We start from the raw sequence: 25433 nt of genomic DNA on the forward strand, positions 1-25433 counted from the left end.
TTGCTGTTATGGTGACTCTTAACATCTACGAGCACCTGTTTCTCTTGGGATTATTGCAATATCACTGCTACAGTAGCAGCTGCATTTTGTAGGACAATTTCCTCATTATTTCCTTTTAAATTGTGGTACTACCTATAAACCACGGTAACATGTAAGAGTCATAATGAGGTGAGTGCTCTACAAATACAATGAAAAGATAGTCCATTGTCCAAAGAGCTAAATGTTTAAATTACTTAAACATATAAATCATAGGGGTCATAGAAATCTGTTTTTTTCAGAGTATTAAGTTAAACTTCCTGTGGAAGACAATTTTCCTGAATCAAACCAGCTTGCTTTAATCCATCCTTCTTAATAGGAATACTGAGTGGAGTCCCTGCAGAAGTGGGTCCAGAATACCACTCTTTTTATAGCTGCTAAAGAGCAAAAAACATAGTTTACACTTCTAAATCTGCTAGGAAGGTGTGACAACAGTTTCCATTTAGTGCTTCACTATAAAAAAGAGAGAGATAGAGAAGGAGGAAAGTGAGGATGCTGGGTTTGATTTCTCTTATTTGTTATACAGAAGTAAATCCAGTAATCCTATCCACAAATTATTCCTGGTTTATGCTGATGTAAGTGAAAGGACTCAATGCAGTTGTTCTTTCAGATGCAAGAAAATCTAAAATTCAAATGTCTATTATAACATCAAGAATAAGCCACTCTCCATCTCTACAGTCTCCATTTTATTGCTGCTGGTTGTGAAGGATCTCTGATCACAAGGATGTAGATGAGGAAAAAGAATGGTTTTCAAATTCTGTTTTGGTGGCCTGGACTATTTCATGGTAAAATGAACATTAAATATACTTACAATGTGCACGTCCCATGTACAGACAGATACAGCTTATATTCCTGAGTACAAATAATACCTACAAAATATACCAGGTGTGCAACTAACCCAATCATCACTTGTGCTGTGTATTACTTAATCGGTGGGAAAAAAAGAGAATTTTTTGGAAGAGCTGTTTCACTACTGTATTCTGCTTGTTCATTTTTTACAGGCTTTTCCATTTGGGTTTCCAAATGTTTCTCTGGAATAACATGTTTCCTTGTGTTCTGCACATCATTTTCTGTTGTGCCCATGGAGGGCACAGTGGGAGTCAGTCTTTCAGCCAGTCCACTTGTCACTTCATCTGCCATATCGTTCCAGACATTTTCTGCAATAATAAATAAATAAATAAAATGATAGGGTAAGACTGCAGACTCGTAGCAGCAAATAAACACAAGATTGTCACAAATTCACAAAAAAACCCCCACCAGGTTAAAGTTTTCTCTGGGATCTTACAACCACTATTGATGCATTCTTTCGCTCTGAAAATGAAGTGCACTGTGGTGTGGTGTCAGATGCCATAACTATTTTGCTGTCAGTAGGGAAGAGATATTTCTATATGGATCTTTAGTACTGCCAGCCTTCTTGCTGGCAGCTGCTATAAAACATAAGCAATGCATTTCTACAGAAGAGAGAAATAGTGGCTCTATCCACCACATTCCTGTGACCACCCATTATTTGCACACTGTGTACTATCACCTCACCTTACTTCAGACAGATTATAGTAAAGAAATACTAAACACTGATACAAATGCACTTAGTTCTCCAGGTAGCACACGCTTACGAATATTGTCTTTTTTCTTTTCTGGTGTAGAGAAGGAGCCATCACTCAGCTTCCTTGAAGTCTGTGTTTTCTGTTTTGCTCTGTATATTTTTGGTTCCTGGATCCATGCATGCTTCATTGCCTCATCGGGAGTCATGCGCAGGGCAGGTTCCCACCTTAAATCCATGGTAGACAAATAGTTATTCAGCTATTTCTAACAGAAAATTACTGTAAGCCAAAAGGTTCAGTATTGTCTTCTCAAAGTCAGGTCATGAGGACACTTTTTGAAACAAAAGTTTAACTGAAAACAAGGAAAAAACTTATGTCGATTTCTCCATCCTTCAAAACTTTTTATTTACATCAGCACTGCCCTCTGCAGCATCAAACCATTTTTAATACACAGTTGACAATGTTATTAGGGTAGGGATCCTATTGAATATTTGTTTCAAGGTTTTTACGTTCTGTCAGTGCAAGCTCAAAGAAAGGGAACATAAATGACACATAGGATAATTCATTAAAATATATGTCTTCCCTAATTTAACTGTAAAGACTTAGCGTAACAAAACTTGTATGAGATCTTACTATGGAACTGAAAGGCAATTTTTTTTTGCAAAATCCCTACATTGACTTTATCCTCTGACAGGTTTCATTCACTCAGTTCTCACACCCACACACCCACAAGTACCAACTGCTCTGGCCAACACCACTTGTGTGTCACACAGAGGACAAGGGTTGTCAGTTACTGACTTCTCATCACATCTCTGGAGTTCTTTTTGATTGGTGATGATGTACTAGTCTTTAGGCAGATTTTTATCTCCTTTAAGAGCCACGTCCTCTTTGGTCATGGTCCTTCAGATCAGAACCTTGCTGACTTCAGTCTCCATAAATGTTAGCAAGGTAGCTTCTCATGGCCTGTTTTTCCTTGTATTTTGGAATTTATGTTTGTTTTTCTTTCAGGCTAACAGGAAAATGAACAGCGTGTGTGATATTCTGCAACCCTGTTGCCATGCAGTTGCTGTAAGCTTTGGGATTTTCCACTGGTGGCCTGTGCTGTGGTCTCACCAGGGTGCAGGCTTCCCAGCTGTGACACGGGCAACACGGCCCCTGGTTTTACACGGGGTAGCACATTTACAGGTCTTTTGTCACCAGCACATACTATTCTTTCAACCCCTGTTCTGCTGTTTCTTCCAGTGCTCAAACCCACACACATTTCCATTCGTACTGCATTCATATCAATCCCAAGATTTCTGTTACTAATCTCTGTATTAGTTGCGGACTGCTTTGTTCTGTCTAATCTCAGTGCTGTCCAGAACTGTACAGAAATAACGTAGGAAATCAAACAGATTCTTGTCATCACAAGAGCCGAGTGATATTTATTTTTTTGGTGTGATGTTTTCATCTGCAAAACAGGTGTATACAAGTCGATCAAAACTATTTGTGAAGTCATGGCAAATGTGTCAGGCTGCTTTGGACAGACACAGAGTGGCAACTGAAAAAGACAAACCGGTTCAATTCTTTTTGTCTCAAAAAGAGTTTTCATTTCAAACCTTACTTCATTCCTTTGAAAATCTAAACAATCCCATAAACATATAACATTTTTTTCCTGTGTAACCTGAAATGACATCTTTACAAGGTTTTTTTTTCTTCACTGAAATTATTTTCTAAATGTTCTGATTCAGCTAGCAAACCAAAATGGATCAATGATTTACACAGATTTAGAAAACAGAGAACATGTAAAGCAACCTTCCTGTGAAGCAGAGAGGGATGATTTTTTTTCATGTAATCACAAGTTAGCATGGATTTCTTTAGAAAAGTACTACTGAACTTCTAGAAAGAAACTTACAGTCAGTGCCAAAGAAGACACAAAATGTTAGCTTTGCATAAGATACAGGTAAGACTGGAAAAGCTATAGGACCAGCTTCTGCTGCCATTACGCAGTACAAATTAGGATCCAAGCTCACCCTGAAAGCCTTACTGCACCTAGACAAGAGGTCAGCATTTAAGGCAACCAGACAAAGGTTTGTTCCTGCATGCTCAGTCGTTTAGTTTGATGGATGAGAAAAATGACATTGGTAACCACCTCCCAAGAAAAAAGACCTATTAGTAAAATGACACCTCGTATCAGCAGGGTCCATGGAGTCCCACCCTGTAAAATTCTTGGTAACCTGCCCACCTTGGAAAAGACACGTGATCGTGTTTGAGCCATGAAATAGTTTGCTTCTTCCTCAGCACTTCATTTATTAAAAACTCCCATTGACTTTGTGATAAGATACACTGGTGACACTGAATTGCATCTCCTCCCAGTACACTTTGCCACTGACACTCTCACTGTGACTGTGCTTTGCTCTTGGAACAGGTTGCCACAAGAGGCTGTGGATCACCCTCTTTGGAGATACCCAGAACCTGACCGAGTTAGGTCCTGAGCGACCTTCTCCAAGTTTGCTCTGCTTTGAGTGGGAGGGTGGGCTAGATGACTTAACTATCCAACCTAAACTATTCTGTGATACTAGGTAAAAGGAACCCAGCAGAAAGAATCTGTAGGATTGCTACTTTGTGTGAAGACTGTTAACAGGGTATTTGCATTTAGCAGTTTATAAAAATGGGCAAATCATCAATTTCCTTTAAGAAAACAGCTGTGGACCACTTGTCATACTAGATATTCAGTAGCAAAGTCCTTGACTGGAGTAAAGTCAGCAGTTTATCCTAGAAATCACAGGATCTGACACATATTAGACTCTTCTCATATCCTGAGCTCCAGTGATTTGTGAAGATCTGTTCCAATGAAGAGAATGGAAAAATACAGCCTATCAAATAATTCCTGAAATGTGCAATGTGATTGCTGTCAATAGAAAATAAATGTAACTTATTTTGAGATATATATATATGTGTGTATATATATATATATATATATATATATATGAGGAGAAAAAGGGCTTAAACCAGCATGCAAACTACAAGGTAACACTCCTGTAACGGTGTTAATTCTCCACACTGACTGCCATAGTCAGGAAGAACCAAAGAAACAATACCACTGATTCCAGGGTGGAGACATGGCTGAATGTACTTTGCTTTTTCATCCTCTACTGAGAGGGAGGTGTAGAGTGTACTGGAACTAAAAAGAGTCTAATCTCACCCAAGGGAACATGCACGCAGAGAGCAAGATCTTTGTGAGCAGATATTCAAAGAAGCAGAACTGTTTTCATACATATACCACAGCGTATCACCCGATTGCTACATCCAAGGCCTAGCACAGAAAACACAGTCAAGGCATTCGAGCCAGCTAAGTCAGCTCCAAATATAACTCCTGCTGGAGGGGAATTGGAAGACTTGCTTCCCACTGGAGTGGGAGTTTAGCTTTAAGTACAAAACCAAACTTCAATCTCCAGATATGCGCTGCCTCGGGACAGTACATTACCATTATCTATGTTACCTGAATGAACCTTTATCTGTTAAAACAGAAAGGATTTAATACAAAGGCCTCAATGGGTAAAAAACATTGCTTTTAGAGTCTAATCTCCAGCATCAGAAGATCTGCTTTTAGATATGATGATATCAGTTTTCTTTTGTACCTTGGACTAATCCCATACAGTCTTTCTGCGCAATAATTTCTTCCTGCAATAAGCTGTGAATAATGATGATAATAGTTCTTCAAATGCGACCATGTGGAAAAAACACACAAAAAAAACCCCTCCAAACCCCCCCAAACAACAAAACACACCACCCCAAAACCCCAACAGATACAAAGATTTTAAAGGTACAAGAGAATGAAAGCAAAGTCAAAACCAGCCAGCTGCATGTCAGCCAAAACTGTGAACTCACATTAGACATCCTTTCAGAAAGTCCAAGAAACCAGCATCATGGGTTTTCAGCACTGTGCTTAGATCCTTCGAGTCTGGGCATCTCTTTTTTCCCTTGCTGTTAGTTATGGATTTAGGAAAACCTTTGGAATCTTAAAAAAATAAAGACATGCCCAAAAAATTACATTAAAAATCCTCACCAAATATTTAAGGAGTTGCAAAACCAGTACCCATATCCATCCCACTAATTCTGGGTTTTGCCCTTTTGGATTGATAGTCTGCCAGCACTGTGGCAAACACTATCGGTTACATCCTAGAGACTGCATCCTACACTGGGGTTTTTTGTTCATTTTGCGTGATTTCCAAACCTAAGTTATACACAGAGGAAGGAACTTAATGTAAATTATTTCCCAAAGCCCAATGCATTTCTTTTAGTAATAATATTTTAAGGAGTAAGAGTGGAATGGATTTCCCAATCCCTCCTCTATCTTCTCGGCTATGAGAGGCCCACAAGACACAAAGAGCACAGCACCAGGTTCATTTGTAGACCTCATGTTACCCTTTTGCTGCTCCTCAATACCTCTTCCTGAAAATGTTGTTAGTCAAGAAGCAGCTAAGATTCTCTGACCCTGCTCTTTACCAGTGCTATTAACTAGCGATTAACTAGCAGGGAGGCATCCAGCAAGGACAAACAATCAGAAGCAGTTACCAAAGAACGTTCGCTTCCTTGATGCAGCCTGGATAAAATCAGGTGGTGGAAGACCCAATACCTTCAACATAGAAAATTAATTCATGGAGTTACTCCTCATTTCATAAACATACATAGCAACCATCAGGAGAGATGTGGTATTTCACCCTCCATTTGAAAAGAAGTTGAATGACCTAATTTACTGTGAAATGTGTACAAACTATTTCTTCTTGTGGCATTTAGTGGGGGAGGAAGACAGGGATTCCTTACAGTTGTCTGCACACAGAAAATGCGATCTTATAAAGGATGACACTGGAATCTTCACTGTTACAGAAGGCTCTAAGAACAAGCGTCTCTGTTAATGACAGTTGTAGGAGGCCACATGGAGAGATGCTGTCTCTGAAAAATCTTGTACAAATTGACATGGCACTAGAAGGATCAGAACTTGGGGCTGAGGTCAATGTCAGGATGCAGCTTAGCGATTGGTATGGAGTAACCAAGTGACTTGCTTTCATGGGTCAGTAACATTTGTGCTGGGTAGGTGATCTGAGGCAGATGTCACAGTATGTTCTTAAAACTCTTTGAAAAAAATTTACCAAGATGATACAGCCAAACTCCTTGGCAGGGGCACAGTATAAGAAGGGGCAATAACCACAAATAGGGGCTTGAGAAGTGCAGGGTGACTAATAGGAAAAACTTTTCCATCAGGAGAGTAGAGCAGCACTTGAGCAGGTCACCCAGTGGGTTTCGGCTCAAACCTTTGAGGGTTTCAAGATCTGCTTTCAAGACAAAGCCACAGCTGGCTACTCAAACATTAGCAAAAATCTCTCCCTCACAGGTGTTTGGACTCAAGAGGTTCAATTTAACAAACACATTTGACTTCTAAGAGAAGATGAGCCTGTTATAATTTGGATTGCTTTTCCTTTCCCTTAGATATGTTTCTTCTGTTCTAGCTTCTCCATACAAATCCTGACCAGGTTAAAATATGTTTCCTTCAGAAGAAAGACAGTGAGTGTACAAAGCAGTTTGGCACATGAAATGGAAATAACGGTTTTGCATTAGAACCCGTCCTCTCAAAAAGCCCTTTGGCTGCAATAAACCTCCCTATAAAAGGCCAGCCCATACCCAATTATTCTTGAGATTTCTCTTTGTTTCTGGCTGTGTAGTTTATCAAGTGAGTATGTAATTCAAAAGACAATCTCAAAAGTTACCTCCATGATGCAGGCAAGTTGGTCAACTTCATTTTCTCCTGGAAACAGCGGGTAGCCTGTGTAAAGCTCAGCTATGATACAGCCTAAGCTCCACATATCAACCGCCATAGCATAAGGGTGACCAAGAATCACTTCAGGCGAGCGATAAAACCGGCTCTGAACATAGGTGTATACTATATCCAAATAGAAAATCAGACAAGAAGCAAAATATCATAATCGGGACAGAAATCAGGATTCCAGATTTCACAGAGAAGTGAAATACATGTTCAGGTATCATCTATCTACTCTATCCATTAGCTGACATTGAGGGATTGCTCACATAGGCTCTGAAAACATTTTCTAACTCCATCCTAAAATAAATAGGTGATATGCTTTCCACTATTCTATTTGGAAATCGCTCTTCAACAGGTTCCACTGAAGGAAATTATTCTACTGATGCTGTGATTCAGCTTATTCCATGTTCATTTTCCTATTTGGAGATCTTCCCCTTGCATCAGTCAACAGTTCTTCATTATCACAGACTTGCACTGTAGAAAATACTGGTTTCACTGACACCTAGGGAACATCTCCTACTGCCTTCTGATTTCCCTATTAATGCAAAAGATCTCATTCCAAGACTGGGACTTATCATAGTGAATAGACCAATTTTTTTACCTCTTGTCATTCAGACAACTGACTACAATTACAGCATGGAAGCTCTGTTATTTTCTTATTCCTATCTCTCTGATGGTCACTTTGTTTATATTTGTGCACTTCTTTACATCCCCACATATTCAATATCTTTCTGGAAGGAAAGTGCCCTGAAGAATAAATGCTGCACAATATGCGATTTCACCAAATCTGTGCAGTTAGAGAGTACCACGGTGGCACGCTGTGCCCTTATGCATTTGACCAATTGCATAACTGTTGTCTGCTTTTTGTCATCCTTGTCACACATAAATAGCTGACTTTTTGCTTTCTACTTTGAGGGTTGTACCAATTCTTTTTTTCAGCTGGCAGTCTCTCCTCAGTCATGCTCCATCTTTCCTTTCAGTTGTTTTGAGTTTCAATTTGTTACCCTCCACAAATATCTCAGGCTGCATCTCAGATCACATTCTACCAAAACACGGGCAAAAATAAAAAGATCATGCACTCCTACAAAAGTGGGATGTAAATCTAATGGTCTGAATCCCAAAATATAGATGAATAGGTTTGACTCTGCTTAAATATCAATCTTTCATAGGAAAAATATGAGCCACTTAAGGCTAGTTTTGTTTTTCTAAGTTAATAAAATGCAGTGCAAATTTCTTTCTTGTTTTTTTTTTTTGTTGTTGCTGTGTTTGCTCTTTTTTAACAGATGATTTTTGCATTCCTAATGATGATGTCGTTCTTGCTCTACAATATGGCTATTAATGTTAAGATTTGTCATTAGGTGAATATACATTAATTTCTGCTTTATAAATTCTGTTCTTGTTATCTCCTGCACATTCTACTTAAATCTTTAATAAAAAAACCCCAAAACCTGAACTTAGACTTTCTGAACTAAAAGCATAGTTCCTATTCCCCCTGTTGTATTCATCTAAAAAGTACCTATTATAATTTAGTCACCTTTCTCTTAACTGAGAAAGGCTCTCTGGACCTGATAAACTCCTTGTTAAGTGAAGTATTTGGATTATCCTCACGAGCCTATTTCAGCTAGCCACTCTTGCAAATGCAGTTCTGATTTCAACAGTAGAGGAGCTGATCAGGCTTGGGACAAAGAAAAAGCAAGGTAACAGTTTACTTGTCTCCTACCAGTATTTGTTCCACCATCAGTGGCTGAAGAAGTTAATAAGATTCTAATTAGATGCATAGGTCACTATATTATCTCAATCAAAGAAATAGTTTTTCCACATTATTTAAAATTAAGAAAGCTTATTAAGAAAATTACATCAACTTGACTTTTCTGCAAACCTCTTTGGTGTTCATAGCAGCTTGATCCAAAATCAATAACTTTAACTGAACCTTGGCCTTTGTGGTATAATAATATGTTCTCCTAAAGAGAAAAAGAAATCACAAGGAAAAAAGGTTTTAACACCACATTAGGTTAGTGAATACTTTGGAAAATAAGCAATGCATAACACATTGGGTTTACATTTACTTGCATAATAAAAGCTTCAAACTACAGCTTCCTTGGGTATGCATTTGCTAACATCAGTAGACATCCAATAATGTGCAATTAACCAAAGCAGAGGGGAGATTTGTAAAGGTACCCAGTTTGGAGGTTAGCTAGGCAGGGACACTAGTCCCTCACGTACAGTCCAAGCCACTGCACAAAGCAGTGTGTGATGCTACCAAGGCACCAGCCAGTGAAGATGCTTGCCATGGCAGCAGTGACCTCCCCAAAACCCACTGTTGTCCATCTAATAAAAGGCAAACTGCATCTGGTCACTGAATTAACCAGAACCATCCCTTTGTAACCACAGAAAGCCCCTGCCCCATGAGCGAGCTTTATGTCCCAGTTCTTCCCTCCAGGGCTTTTGACTTTCTCCAGGCTCTCTGTAAGCTCACATCTCTCCACCTCACAGTGGTGTGATGCAGAGATCCAAAGGCAGTGACGAACAGAAATGGCAGGGTCCTACGGATTATAGCTGGGTGCAGGTGGGTACAGCACTGCGCACCAGTTGAAAACCAGCTTGAAAAGTGATTCTTACACAACTAGCTCAGAGCAACATTTGCACTGGTGGATAAACATAGCCTATTAGCTCTCTTCTGCAGAGTTGAATTTTATCCTCATTAAAAATCTATCTAAATCAAGGATTTCCTTTGATTTCCTTTCTGATCATACAGCCTTCCCACTTCTTAGCAGAGATGAGAACTAATCTATCAACCAGTTTTAAGGTGATTATATGACAAAGCTTGGAAGGACAGAGCAGTTCCCAGGTTGATGCCAAAGCCAAAGTGGTCTTTTGGGTAATTAGTGGACTCATAAGGGGAAATACTTTGTGTGGCAGGAGGGAGAAGCTGCTACTGGTAAAAGTCACGGCAAGGACTGATTTCCACTGCCCAGCTCTTGGTTCTGCTGCGGGAAGAAGCACACAGCTCGCTATCCGTTCGTGCTCGTGGCAGCACCGTGTCTCTAATACTGAATGTCTCACAATGCAAGGGAGCAGATTAACTGCAAAACCAGGTGCTGAGGGCAGTGATTGCCCAGTCTCCATACTCTACCTTACATTGAGAAATATCATAGGAGGCAGACGGAGTAACAGGCAACATAAATTAAACTCATGAAACTGTACAATTGTATAATTAGAACAAAATTCGCTTTTAGTTAACTCACTAAATATTCACTAACGTGTTACTCTATTTAAATACAGACTATGCTCACTGATCTTGCCAACTTCACTCCTTGTCAGTGGCTGCCTGGAAACAGACTTCCTGTTGGGCTAGTTGTTTCTGATTAAGATATTTTGATTATCTTGCAAGCCTCACTGCTCACTGCAAATTGGTTTGGCAAAGATGTCGGCAAGACAATGGGTACAGACAGTATGTGACTCTTAATGAAGATACGTGAAGCAAACTGAAAACAGAATTTCACCCTTAGCATTTTTGCTTGAGATCTTATTTGTTTATTTCTTTATTGGTTCCTTTGCAGTTTTGAAAAAGAAATCAACATGAATGTTCACCTGAAATGAAAATAGAATTAAAGTACTTCATAAATCACAGAAAATAACAACAATTTAAGACTGGGGCTTAAGGAGAATGGAAATGTTTCACCTAGCATGAATACTAAGCAGATATAGCACCACAAACCAGATCACAGATGTTCCTCCAGAAACAGGTGAAAATCCTAAATATTGTACTGTAGAATTGCTTTGTCATTTACTAGGCTACTTAATTTTATAGTTATGCATATGAAATGAAATGGATATAACAGGATAACCTGAAACAGGCTGTCTTGTGAATATCTCCTTGTCCTCCCTCATATTGAAATACTTGATTTCATAAGTACTTTCTTTCTTTAAGCAAAAAGTCACCTGAATTTGATTCACGTTTGCATACATTTTGGCAATCAATCTCATACAATACTGCAGTAAATGAACTGAATCAACGCAAATAATCACTCATCTAGTACTAATACAGTCTGAAATAAAGTATAGCTTCTGCACAAATACCCTACTGGGTCTTAAGGATTCTTCTAAGAGTTCCTCTTGATCAATAAAAAATAGGATTAAGTTATTTTTTTCTGTACAGAATAACAGGTTATGAAATGACTGTACTTACAGGCTTCAGATCACAGTGAATGATTCTTTCCTCATAGAGCACTTGTAAACATCTCAGCACACACTGAGTGAAGTGTCGAATTAAAGACAGACTGAAACCTTGAAAATTGTTCTTTTTGATCAACTCATATAAATTTATTCTGCAAGGGTTGTGGGAGTGGAAGAAGACAGAAAGCAGAAAAGAGATTAGGGAACTTCTTTTTAAAGGTATGATTAGTTTACAGTGCATTAGAGTGTTTAGCCTGTCTTCCTACATGAGGGAGGACTTGTGTAGAAGAAAAAGACTTGGCTCTTTTCCTCCTTGAGAATGCTGTTCTGCACATAACATCCACAAACATCTCCCTGAGACTCCAGATCTAAAGACATAATGTCAGTGGACTTGCTTGCTTCCTTGCTAAACTCAGAGCTATGTTACACAGCTGTGCTGATTTTCACCAGAAACAGTGATTGTTCAGGAACCGAGAGAAACAAATTTTCTTCAGTCTCCTTTTGCTCTCATTTGTCTTTGCTTTGGCACCTTGTCTAAATCCTTTTCATCTAAAGAGTCTTTATCAGGAGTAAATCTTTCTAGATAAATACTGCCATAAATTCATGTCTTGTTAGGTTTTATGTCACTGTCATATCTTAGCTCCTTGCCAGTAGGGCATTAAACGGTGTTGCTGACTTCTGACGGGCATGGTTGGCAACATGCATATGCTGCCCTGAGACCCCAGGGACCAGCAGCCCCAGTGGCACTGCCCAGTAGCCTGGGGTCCCCCCACCTGACCACAGCCCAGCATCCCATGTCAGCCCCCTGGGGCCATCAGCCCCTACTGAAGCAGCACCATGGCTGGTCTCCAGCCCCTTGCAGCCCTGCCATGGCCCCCACCACACCAGGCCCCCCCAAAGGCCACGTCCTCGCCCAGCCATGGCCCATCCCAGGGCTGGGGCTGCCCAGTGCCCCTGGCTGCCTGCTCCCGGCTGCCAGGCCCTGCCCTGATGGAGTGGAGGGAGCCCTTATAGTCCCAGGGAGCCCCCAGCCTGAGCTGCACCCCAACAAGTACTGAGAGCTTAATGTGGGTCATCCTTCGGAGGGGGAAATGGCTTCAGGGATGGTGGCATGGATGGGATGCAGAAGCATGTCCTCACCAATATGGTCTCAAGAGTTGTCCTCAGCAGGACCACATGCGTCTGCAAGGACATAAACAACTGTGCAACCACTGGTGCTGGCAAGGAGCATTCCTTCAGAACTAAATGAATTTACCACAATTGATGGAGAAGAAAGTTCACAAATTAAGGGGTTTTCACTGTATTTTAGAAGGAATAAAAATTTAACCAGACAAATGTCTTTATATGACAACCAGTCTTCAGCTCTTCTGCAAAGAGCTGACCGTAGTGGCTATCCTGTGAACATTTTCCTAGGAGCTTCTGTAGCAGCTTTCTGAAAAGACTGGTCTGTGTCTTCTCTGGAGAGGAGGAGTCAGCTCTTACCCCTGTGTGTCTGTGAGTGGCAGACTCACATGCAGCCACACAATTAATTAAGTTCTCTTTGAAATTAAACCTTCCATACAATGATGAAGCCTCAGCAAGGGCTGTAACACCTGCAGCGATGGGGGCTTTACTTTAAGGGACAGGGAACTGTGGGTAACTTTCATAATTCCAACATGATGCTCTGATTACAAGGAGGCTGGCGAATAAAATCAACTGACTTCTCTAAAATTCTCCAAAATTCCTCCTAAGAGGTACCCTGCAGCTCAGTTTCATAGAAAGCAAGAAGAAACTACATTTTCTAAATATTCAGTATTATTCTTATTTATATACCCTGAAGTTTATCAGTCCTGAATTCATTGTTTTACTCTTTTCCCAATAGGTCTTTCAGGGAAGAAGACTTCAATACATAGCACAGAAAATAAGGGACAGATCATGTCACTGTGTGTGAAGTCTGAACGGGGCCTTTTTCTGTTCACCTTTGATGATCAAAAAATCATCTATGCAGTCTGTACTTAAGACAGCATTCCTTTCTTGTAACATTAAAAGCTGCAATTTCTCCTGAAGAAATAAAAATTAAAGCTTGTAAAGCACAAGATCTACAATGCTCCTTAAGATTTTTGTAAAGGAAAATATACTTTACCCCAGCAGTTCAAAGGCAATACAGAAGTGATTGCGAAAGTAGAAGTATTCCTTCATGTGGATGATATTGTGAGTATCATCTTTGTCCTTCTTCAGGAGAGCATCAAGGATCTTCACTTCTACCAAAGCCTGGCTGTGAAATCTGAAATGTCACGTGACACGGGAATGATAACATTAACTCAGTCTAGCGTTTGTAGAATTACAAATGCTACAAACATCATATTCTTACTGTAAACTCAACATGTGGGATGATGATTAAAAATTTATCATTCACTGCTGTTAACTATTGTAACTTTGATTCATTACGGTTGTTTCCTAGTCTAAATATACTGGCCTTACATAACACTTAAGAGTAGTTATTTTGACTTGTCTAAAAAAATGTTTTAATGAAAAAGTTTCAAATGAACATCCAGAGTAAAATCCTAGTGCTTTCCAAATCTGTAGGAATGCTTCTGTTTATTTGAACAAGGCCATCTTTCACACCTACCACAGCAAGACAGTCTGTTTTGAAAAGCATCTTTATGTTTATTGCTCACTGTGGGGGAAAACTGAACAGCTAAAGCTTTGTTGCTGGAGTCAACAGCAGCATCCTCATCTGCTTCATTGACTCTGGGTCAAGTTAAAATGAACTAAAATATTGTAAACCAGTCACATAACAAGAAGAGGTTGCTTAGGTCCACAGTGTAGAATTTTTCATGTTAAAACGAGCAGCTGGAACCTTCCAGCATATTCCTGTGGTTTTGGAGTCTTAGGCAGGAATGTATGCTCCCAGCTCTCAGTCAGGCAGGGCTGGTTACCTGGGCTGTGTATTAACTGTGTCACAGATACAGAGACCTCCTTGTAAGTCTGGAAAAACTGTGCCTGCTTTCAGAGACTGAGCCTCCACTGGGTTCAGGCCAATTCTGAGTCCCTGACATCACCTTTCCTCACTCTCTTCTCACTGTGTTTAATGACGCTCAGCAGGCTTGATTTTGCTTTGTTCACCTTATCCCTGCCTACATAACAAAGAGCTGATTGTACTGGTTTAAAGTCAACAGATGTCTCACCTTTTCTTATTCCTTATTATTTTCAGTGCCACTAATTCATTGGTTTTATGATCCAAGCATTTAGCCACCTGCCCAAACGACCCTTTCCCAATGACCTCCAACACTTCATATCGGTATGCAATATGGTCATGTAAAACCTTCAAAAGAAAACAAACTGTTCAGGTTCAAATAATATGCAAAAGATCAGGCTTTAAAGTAGTTCATGTGCGTGTGACTTTGCTGGCTATGAAAGATGCTGGACTGGTAGCAAGTGCAGTCTACATTAAACAAGGGTGACATGCTTCATTAATCCATCTACCTTGCATCAATCCTGAATGAGATGCAAACAGGTCTCTCTTTAGGATTCCCTTCTGAGCTTTAAAGTGATTGGTACTGATATTTTCGCTATTTGAATATTTATCTTCTAGAAACAACATTTATCTCAAATATATAACTTAAGAGTTGGCAGACAGTCACTACAAATTTATTGAGCTGAAAATTAATACCATAGCTTTTCCACTTACCTTTAAGTAGGAACCATGCTCATCATCGTAACAATTATTATTCTGGGTTTCGGGCAAACCTTCAATCTTTTTAGCTTCCAGCCCAAGAAACCATAGCTCTGTATAATTGAAAATTTCTTTTTGCTCATAGACTGTTAATTGGTTTCTAAAATTTTTCAAGGCTTCTAAATCAGAAAACAAGAATATAAAACCAAAAATCAATAAAATATCAGAAACATGATGGCAAATTGCTTTTACAGTGGAACATTTTACAGTAGTGCATGCCGCTTTGAGCAGGAGGCTGAGTAGCTGTTAGAGATCCCTTCCAACCAACATTTCTATGGTGCTGCAGTCTGACATTTTGCACAAATTTATGTTTCTTTTTTCCTTTTCTGACTTACAGTACTATGTTCAACAAAGAATTCATCATCTGTCAGCAAGACCTTTAAGAGAGCTTAGGTAAAAATCATTTCATCCTGTACAAAGTTGTGTACCTAGATGTTTTTGAAAATCCCATCTGTTGTCTATCTGCTTCAGCAAGCTTCATAGGTTACATTAAAAAAGGTGTATGATTTTATTGGTTTGATTGTCAGATTTAACCAAAAGTTAACCAAAGCTTTCAAGTATCTGTTTTTCCGATAGAAAATGTCAAGTACACATGCATGAGGTTAGGAATTAAATGGGGCCCAGATCTGCTGTTCTAGTTCTGATTCTTCCTCCACAGAAACATTTCTGCTACCATAACACCTCCACTTACATCACTGAAATCTAGATAAATAATCAGACAGTAGCATTAAAAATCAATGTACTCTATAGGCATGCGTGTGGGTGTTTTGTTAAACAGTGGCAGATCTTCATCCACTAATGCAGGGATGCTAAATTTTTTCAAAGCAAAAGGCCACCCCCTTTTTTTTTTTTTTTTCCTAGACTCCTTCTAAAAATAGATTAACTCTGCCAGAAACTTTCTAGATCTGAGAACTCCCAAAATGCAATTTAGCCCACATAGATAAAATGTGACACAGCTACAAGCAAGTGGGAAAAGTGTTTTATCACTGTAATAGAATATTACTGTCACCTATGTGATCTGTCGTAAGTCTTAGATGAATATACATTCTCTTGTATAACGCATACTTCTCTCATTTATATATATGTGTTAGTCTATTCACTCTCCTATTGTGTACATCCCTGAGTAGGATTTTTAGAAATCACTGAGTCCATTTGTATGTTTTTCCTTCACATTTTTTGTTAAATATTTCAGTGACCATTTAGCACAGGACCTCTGGTCAGCGAGTATACGACTGCACACATTCCTTATCTGTGCAGGCAGTCTGTCACTCCAGTCTTTTTAGCATATTCTGTTATATTCTACCTGAAGCTGTCATAGGCAGTTTGACACTAATGCTGGTGCTTTCCAGTTTTGATGTTTTTTTCTGGGCTCTGGTATCACTTTCAGGAAGACTGTCTGGAAGGTTAAATTGGGAAAAATTGCCTTGAGTTCCATTTTCCTGCCAAGCAAAAAAAAAAAAAAAAAAAGTAAATTTTATTTTCAGATATTTTCATGAACATTCATCTGATGTCCAATTATATAAATACACACAAAAATATATGTAAAATGCTACATTCACAAAGACAAAGCTGCAAGATACTTATTTTGGATTGGTTGAGTGATCTATGTCTGTTTTGTGCTGAGACAGAACAAGCATGGCTGGGGACTAGAACGCCCTGCTTACCCAAAGAACAAATTCTGCCAATAGCACTGGAGGCTATTGGATCATGGAAAGATAAATCTCTAAATACAAGAAGGAAGTTCATCTTCCAGTTTCATTAAATACATGGGCTTTTGTTTTCTATAAATACTACAAAGTGCCATGGTTTGATTAATCGCAGTAACTCACATTAACTATTACAGGAGGGCAGGAAAGACAGCATAATAGGCAATTACCCATCTCAGATTTCTGTGTGGGCACATCCACTGGGGAGTTGTGCTGGAATCCCTGAGATTGCTTCTGCAGTCCATGGAACTGCAGGGATACCAGCCTGGGTCTGCACACATACGCATTCGGAACAGAAACATCAAGACTGGTATAAAGGGGAAATGAATGGGCCTGTGTGGGTGTGGAAGCACTATAAGGAAGCAATTGCAGACAAAATGTTACACAGATGTCATCTATATCAGCAGGTGATCAAGAACCCAGCACATGCAGGTTCTCAGGGCTCCTAGAATGGGAAATCAGACGACAGACTACAGAATCAAGCCATGAAGAGATGATGGAGCACTGGAGATCAAAGAGCATCAGCTAAGGAGACAGAAGATGGTGTGCTCTGGGATAAGGATGTAGGATGTGGAGGCCCAAGCCATGTTCTCCTCAGTCCCTTCATTGAGGGGAAAAGACTCAGCTGGAGATGATGCACCCAGTAGATCAATACTTGGCTGAAGCTACAGATGGCTGTGGCTTCTATGAACATAGGATGAGGAAGATGAACTGGTGCGCAGAAACTCTGTGATGAAGTAGGGCAAGAGTGTTGCAAAGAGCTTTGCTAACCTAGTGAAGAGGGGTTTTAATTAGGTACAGCAGGGAAGAGTCATCATAACCTAAAGGCTCTGATACTCATGGGGCAATTCAGTCACCACTATCTGCTGGAGTGGCAAAAACATCCTAGGAGATTTCTGGACTGTGTTCTTAATGCAGGTGATGTGAGATGCACTGCTGGACCCATTACTCACACACAAGGAACAAATGGTTGAGGATGTGAAGGTCAAGGAAAGGACAACTCTGGCTGCAGTGACCATGTGATTGTGGAGTTCAAAGCCCTCAGACAGGTGAATAAAACAAGCAGAATTACAAGCCCTGGTCTCAAGGAAAGCACCTTTTGGCTTGTTCAGGGATCTTTTTGTCATAAACCCATGGAAGACATGGAGGGCAAAGGAAATCAGGAGAGTTCATTGCTCTTCAAAGTCAGTCTTCTTAAAGCACAAAAATAGTCCATTCTAACATGCAGGAAGTTGAGCAAATATTGCTGAAGGCCAGCACGGATGAAAAGAGAACTTCTGACCAGGCACAAACACAGTAAGGAGCCCAAAAAAGGTAGAACAGGGATGGGTTATCTGGGCTACATGCAAGAAACACTAGCTGAACATGCAGGTATGTTTGGTAAAGCCAAAGCTCAGCTGGAATTGCAGCTAGCAAGGGATGTCAATAAGAACAGTTTCTGTAAGTAGATCACCAGCAAAAAAGGAAGGCTGAGGGAAATGTGGACCCACTTCCCAGTGGAAGTTGAGACCTAGTAACCAAGGATTTGGAAAATACCAAGGTACTCAATGCTTTTCAGTTATAAATTTTGCCCTCAAGCCTGCCAAGTCCCTGAGTCTAGAAGTAGCATTTGCGTAAAGAAGCATTACCTGCGGCACAGGGAGATAGAGACCACATAAGCTGCTGGACATACCTAAGTCTGCAGGACCAGATGGGATGCGCCTGAGGGTGTTGAAGAACCTGGCCAATGGCATTGCAAAGCAGGTCTCTATCATCTTTGAATGGCAATCAGGAGCAGTTCCTGACCATTTGAAAAAGGCAAACATCACACCTGACTTCAAAAAGGGCAAGAAAAAGGCTTCATGGAACCACAGGCTGGTCCTCCTTACCTCAGTCCCTGGGAGGACTATGGAACAATTCTTCTTGGAAACCATTTCCAAGCAAATGAAAGACAAGAATTTGATTTGGAACAGCCACTAGGGATTGGATTTGCCAATGTAAGCTGTGAGCAAATGGTGTCTGAACAACATGATTGCTCTCTCTGATGAAGTGAGGGGCTTGGCCAGTGAGAGAAAAGCAGTGGACATTGTATACTTAGATTTCAGCAGGGCTTGTGATGCTGTCTCCCACTGTATGCTTGAAGTCCAGAGAGAGATATGAACTGGATAAATGGATCATAATGCAAGTGGAAAATCGGCTGGGTGGTCAGGTTCCAAGGACTGTGATCAGTGGTAATCGATTACTAGCGACATCCCTCAGGGATCAATACGAGGGCCAGTACAGTTTAATGTCTTTATGTGGACAATCGGTGTGTTCGCTCTCTCAAATCCGCAGACCACATCAGGGCTGCTGTCCAAAGGGATGTCAGCAGGCTGGAAAAAATGGGGTATGGGTATCTTCTAAAGCTGAATGAAAAGAAAGGCTAAGTCCTGCACCTGGCACAGAATATACCCATGCAACAGGATGTGCTGAGGGACAACTCAAAGGACACAGCTTTGCAGGGAAGGGCCTGACAACAACCTGAACACGAGGTCGCAGAGTGCCCTTGTAGCAAAAAAGGCCAAACGCATTCCGGGTTGTATCAGCATGAGGACAGCCGGCAGGGTGGGAGGAGTGATCTCCCACTCTATTCAGCATTTGTGAGACCATGCTGGGAATACTGTGTCTAGTCTGGGGTTGGCCAGTACAAGGAAGACATTGACTGACTGGAGTGAATTCAGGGGAGAGGTCTGGGCTTGGTCAGGAGCCTGAGACACGTGATGTACAAGGAGAGGCTGCATGAAATGCATTTGTTCAGCCTGCAGAAGAGGAAGCTTCAGGGCTGACCCTACGGCTGTCTAGTTACTTGACAGAATAGTGTAGAGAAAGCAAAGCCAGACTCTTCTCAGAGGTGTGTGGGTCTAGGACAAGATGGGTACGTTCCCAATGCATACAAGTTGCAACATTGGAAATGTTAAGGTATTAGAAGAAGCATTTTTTACCCTAAGAGTGGTTCAATATTGCAGCAGGCTGCCCTGAAAAGCCGTGGGTTCTCCAACCTTTGAGACATTCAGAACCCAGGTGGACAAGGCCTTCAGCAGCCTTCTCCAAGTTTGCTCTCCTTGTAGTGGGAGGTTGGGCTAGGTGTCTTCCAAAGGTCCCTTCCAAGCTAAATTATTCCTTAATTTATTTATATCTCATCCCTTGAGAAATTCCTGATGATTCAGAGAAGTGGGATAGGATGGAGACATAAAAGATGAGTTTCTCTTAGTGTCAGAAGGGTACAAAAGCCATATTCAGTAAGCAGCACACAGTTAGAACAATTGTTGGCAAGAACAACCCAGGTGATATGATACAGATGGATCAGTGGGCAGTCCTAGTCCGCCATGTCCTCGCAAGAAGTCCTGGCTGGTACCACTTGGATACATGTATCTTGGGGCTTGTGAATTTGGGGTTAAGAATACATGAAAACGGGTTTGTTTTAAAATGAAATCATCTTCCCATACTTGCCTCTAAACTTGCTACTTTTTTTGCATTATTAAGTGCTACAAAAGCAGGGTAACCAGGCATGAGGGGCACCATCTGAACAGCTCAAGGACGGGTCTGTGCTGACACAGTCAGTCCTACTGTTACCCTGCTGAGCCCCAGCGCGAGAGCTCCACTCTGCCCATTCCAATAGGCACCCCCTCGTTCAGTAATGCTGTATTTCTAAGGAAGGGTAAACAAAGAAGGTCTCTAAAACATACAGAACATAATCATGCTTTCTAGATTGAAATGTTTATTGTCCCCTGGCATTTCTAAGCCAAGCAAAAGGCTTTCTTATTGGTGTTTACACAGTTGCTTATATAAGTCTATAAATTGCCTTTAAAGAATAATAATAAAAAAAAACTCTGTAAAATGCTTGGCTCCAATCTTTTTACAGAAGATAAAACGGATGGATGGTTCATTTTCAGACGCAAAGGTTAATCATTGGCTTCTATGGGAGCTGAGTGTAGGTTTGACTTATGAAGGCCACAGGATTAAGATTTAAAGAAAATTTAATATATTTTAGACACTAGCCCATTCCACTTTATCATTCGTGCTATTTTGCATCTTGTAGCTTTTCTCAATGATATACACCCCCCCCAACCCAATGAAATAATTTGTAGTAGTAGCAAGCTGCCAATTTCAAAATATTTGAGAAGACTTTTGACTTCTCAAAATGCTTTATGTGGGGACTTCCAGTGCAAGAGATCTGAAAAGACTTCATATGAGAGCCCTATAGAACCTCTCAAATCTCTCAATAAAGAGACTCCATTGAAGAAGAAGAGAGGTGAAAAAGGGAGCGATTAGAGTAGTGGTGGTGAGTAGTGCAGGTCCCTGATTTGTTGGGGAGAGAAGCGGCAAAGGAAGAAGGGTACAGACAGGGGATGGACATAGGGTTTGTGAAAAAAAATGAGAAGGAATGCCAAAGTGAAGATGACTTCAAAAACTTCCTGTGATGTTGGGAATTCACTAAAATACCTGAAGATATGCACAGCCACGCTGGTAAGTAATCTATTTGACCGTTGACAGTTCTTTTTTTTTTCCTTTTAAACTATGGCTGAAAATGGAAACTGATGCAAATGCTGACACTAAATTTTTTCTCTCTTCCCACATACAAACACGCTTGTGACTGTCACTGGCACTCTCTTAGCAGTACTTAAGAGAGAAGCTGATTAACCAGGCAAACACATGATGTCCAAGAGCTTTATAACTCACCTGAAGAGAGGGGACAAAATTCTGCAAGCTCTTATTTGTTATCTGAGGCAGGCTGCTTTCAAGGGGGGGAGGGTTTGCAGTGTCTGCAACCAGACCATGCTTTGCTTGACCTTCCAGATGTGGGAGGGAAAGAACACCACGACTGACTTTCTAAATAGAAAGCAGAAGTAAATGTTACACAACGTCCTAGCCAGCAATTCTGTGTAATACCTTAGAAAACCAGAATTAAAACCTTGGAAATGTGTATGGTTCACTTCTGACACCTAATGGCGAAGGGGAAAGGAGCAGATGCTCTCCGGCAGCTCCCAGGCGTGCTAGCGGACAGCAGTTTGTCCAGGCAATGGGGCAGCCTGGCACATTTTAGGACATGCAAAGTTTCCCCACAAGAACACCTCCATCCAGCATCAAGGCAGTGACTGCTTCAGCTGGAAAAGATGGTTAGGCTTGGAAACCTGACAGCTGTTCCAGGCAGCAGCGCTCCCCTGAGTGGGGAAAATTAAGCATGTGCAGGGTAATAAGCAGGCATGAATTGTAAATGGCAGGCAACATCATTAAATGCTCCCAGTGGTAGTAGAGAAATTGGGACTGGACTGCTGCCAGGCACCGGGGGTGGAGACACTGGGAGGGTCTTCCCTGCACTCGTTTCTCAATATTTCCTTCCCCCTCATCTTCCATGGAGTTCACCTCGACAAGGCCCCTTTGTTGCACTCCTTGTTATGAGGAAAAGGCAAGCTCTCTGCAAATGTTGCTGAAAAATACATGCTTATACTCATTTGAAAACTCCAGGATTATTAGTCCATCCTTCAGGCTTCTTCCATTTGTTACCTGCAAAACATTCCTATAGCACTCATTCTTTAAAGTTAGCCATTTAAGGATGTAGTTTCGTGAATGTTAGGACCTCTAACATTCTTGGGTATCTAAAGTGAGAGAAATCACACTCTCAGCAGCAAAGAACATTCTCGAGGTAAACTATTTCTTTGGCAAATAATAAAAAAATGATGTGAAATAGATCTGAAATAGATCAACTGTGCACTATGACATGCAGAACAAGGTCCAGAGTTAAGGCTATAACCTATATAAGACTGTGAAATTTTTGTCATGAGGGAAGGATAGAAACATATTTGTAAAGCTTTTGACAACAAAGGAGAGGTTTGATATTTTCTCAGAAAGCAAAGAAACAAAACTCTCAATCCAAGCAACTTGAATGAATAAGTTCTGTTTTCCAATACTATGAAAAAGTCTCAAAAACCTTAGAACTGAGATTCCAGTGGACTTTTCATGAAAGCTTTAACAAACAGAAGTGGCTAGGCAGAAGAAATGCCTGAAATGCTACTGAACAGTGAGCAAAAACAAAATAAAGGCACTTGGGACAGTCATACAGCTACAGGGGAAATGGAGGAGGGCAGGGAATAAAGGATTTCCCTCTGCTCAGATTAATTTATTATAAGGAGTCTCACAGAAAACAAGAATTCACATATTTTTAAAGTCAGCTAAGAGTCACATACCTGATGGAAGACTCTGTTAGATCCCAGATGATCTCTTTCTTGAACAGTTAGTTGAGACTGAGAAAAGGCATCCACATGGGAAGACTGCAAACATGAAATGATGGTTTAATAAAAATTATTCCGGAAAAAAAACCCTGAAATCTCTGTACGGCTTCTGAGTTTCTTTCCTTTGTGGTAATGTCTGTGCCAATACAGTGTGTGAGAGAGAACCACAAAAGCTGCTGAAAATGCGCTACGCTCTAGCAATTCCTCTCCCTGTCGAACAGCTGTTTTGTGGGCAGGTGCAGAGACAGCTTGCTTTGCCTATTATGCCTCTCAGCGTGCGTGCTATGCCCATGTGGTCAGCAGAGGGGAAGGGGGGGCTTTGCCATCCCTAAATATGTGCTTGAAAGCTGATAGTGTGAGTCTGCTTGGAAGGACAGCTTTAAACTGCCTCACAAGGTACATTGTGAGCCCATCCATTGTTAACAGCAGCATTAAACTGATTCAGCTTGTGGTACAGGTTTTATAAAAACATAAGTCAATGTTTAAATTTACTGTGATATAGAAAAAAATACATTGGTTCTGATGGTCAGAGAATATTAGCAACAAATACAAAAAAAAGAAACATGGGGAAAGTGCTAAGTAGCTTGTAATTTTTAAGATTTTGCTGGTGGTTTCAACATTTTTTTTGTAAACATGATCAGCAGCACTGTATATTTCTGTCTGATAACAGACTGCAGTGAATTGCAGAAATCTTTACAATAATTAGATACTGAGCTGAAGCAGCTTGGAGCTCAGCTCTATAGGGTGCAAGGAAGCCCACTGAGTTTGGTCAAAAGTGCTCCCTTGTCCCTGGGCTCTGAGACACAACATCATTCCACTCATAGTCACAAAATCAACTTTATCCAAGTAGATCCATCAGTTCCACTATAGAAGTTCTGAAGTTGTAGAACATCAATACTTTCTCTAGAAGCAGAGGAACTTGGAGTGCGGAACTCTAAATTAGAGTTTCAAAATAACAAATTTGCAAACTATTTTATGGATGCGACCTGCAGATTAAAAATACTTAAATAAAGCAGCTTGGTGTTCTTCCTTATCTGTTCTGCAGCCAGGGCTTCCATGCCTGTACCTGTCACACAGCCTTAAACGGGCAGAGCACCTGCTGATGGTAAAGTCTTTGCTCTTTGCAATGACTTTTAGCTTATCCAGCGCCAGTATCAGGGCCAGGGGATCACCTGTTACAGAACTTTGTCACGGACTTCAGTTAGTCCACACAAAAATATTGGAGGGGTATGCTTAACGTGTTTTGTACTGGCTGGTGTAAAACATCTGCCATGATGCAGCCTAGCTGTGCTGGAAGGGCTTCTTAGTGTCTGAGCCTGAAAGAAGAAGGAGCAACCCAGATGAGACTGATGGATCTGTGCCAACACACTGCACATACAGAGAGAGAGGAGCTAGAGCAGGTGAGGGATGCTTGTGTACAAACTGATCCACGCGTACACAGCGACTGTGATATATCCAGGGCACACTAGCATTGCTACAAAGGTGCAGATCAAGCTGAAGATACATGTGCAATGGCTCTACACATCCTGCTCTATAAGTACGGAATAGGCGCTCAGAGAGGCTGTGGGATCTCTATCCTTGGAGATGAGGTTAGATTAGAGACTTCTAGAAGACACTTCCAAACGAATATAAAGGGAAAACTCTATGTACAAATCTACCTGATCACGTGAAGGAAATGCTGCCCTTTGACATGCAGGTTCAGCTGCCTCACTGTCCGTCAGGAAGACACCACTAAGGCTGGGCAGACCAGCTAGAAACTGCCCTTTGGACAACCGTGCCGCTACTGTCCATGGCAGGTATTTTTTCTTTCTTTTAATTTGAAAAGTTGGGAGAAAAATCCCACAGACAAGTAAGTCCTTCTTCAAGCTTAAAGGGTAAACTTGAGATTCAGAACAAGCTGAGAACAGCTGCTCTGGGTTTAGCCTTATTATGCTAATTGAGTCCGGTTTGAGAGGAAAGGTCACGGATATCCGTGGGGCACAGGAGAACAGTAGGGAAGGGAAAGGTACTAAGACTTGTCTTTGCAGGACATAGTAATAGCCATCTTTGGAACTGGAGATCAGCTGGCCAAGGGTAAGGGATTGTGTGCTGTAAATGCAAAACAACCCCAGGGCCACCACAGCAAATGCCCCCAGAAGAGAACCAGTGTATTACTGTATCCTACAAAGCATGATATACTTTGCTCAGCGCACCAAATATCCTTGTGGTCAC

At 40.9% G+C, this 25433-nt stretch overlaps 1 protein-coding gene across 1 annotated transcript; it reads right to left on the reverse strand.

Annotated features, from left to right (window-relative positions):
• Positions 1–701: 701 nt before the first annotated feature.
• DYRK4 (dual specificity tyrosine phosphorylation regulated kinase 4) lies at positions 702–23639 on the reverse strand. The gene is made up of 14 exons (XM_027814979.2): positions 23616–23639; positions 23178–23261; positions 21673–21822; positions 16572–16707; positions 15224–15387; positions 14721–14857; positions 13676–13816; positions 11567–11705; positions 9257–9338; positions 7325–7497; positions 6135–6195; positions 5448–5577; positions 1650–1804; positions 702–1193 (listed from the first exon to the last, which is right to left on the reverse strand). Exons 1-14 carry the CDS (start codon positions 23637–23639, stop codon positions 958–960), a joined length of 1812 nt encoding a protein of 603 aa, XP_027670780.2. The 3' UTR covers positions 702–957.
• Positions 23640–25433: the final 1794 nt, after the last annotated feature.

This window comes from Falco cherrug, chromosome 5 (genome assembly GCF_023634085.1).
Source record: "Falco cherrug isolate bFalChe1 chromosome 5, bFalChe1.pri, whole genome shotgun sequence".
NCBI classification, from domain to species: Eukaryota; Metazoa; Chordata; class Aves; order Falconiformes; family Falconidae; genus Falco; species Falco cherrug.

What these genes read in the sequence shown, in the direction of transcription:
- DYRK4 (XM_027814979.2), bottom strand. Translation starts at nt 23,639, where the DNA reads ATGGATGGGCTCACAATGTACCTT. An exon ending in CTGCTATGAACACCAAAGAG is followed by an intron (nt 7,498 to 9,256) that starts GTTTGCAGAAAA and finishes ATTTGGATATAG; the next exon opens with TATACACCTATGTTCAGAGC. An exon ending in AACTTGCCTGCATCATGGAG is followed by an intron (nt 6,196 to 7,324) that starts GTAACTTTTGAG and finishes TCTATGTTGAAG; the next exon opens with GTATTGGGTCTTCCACCACC.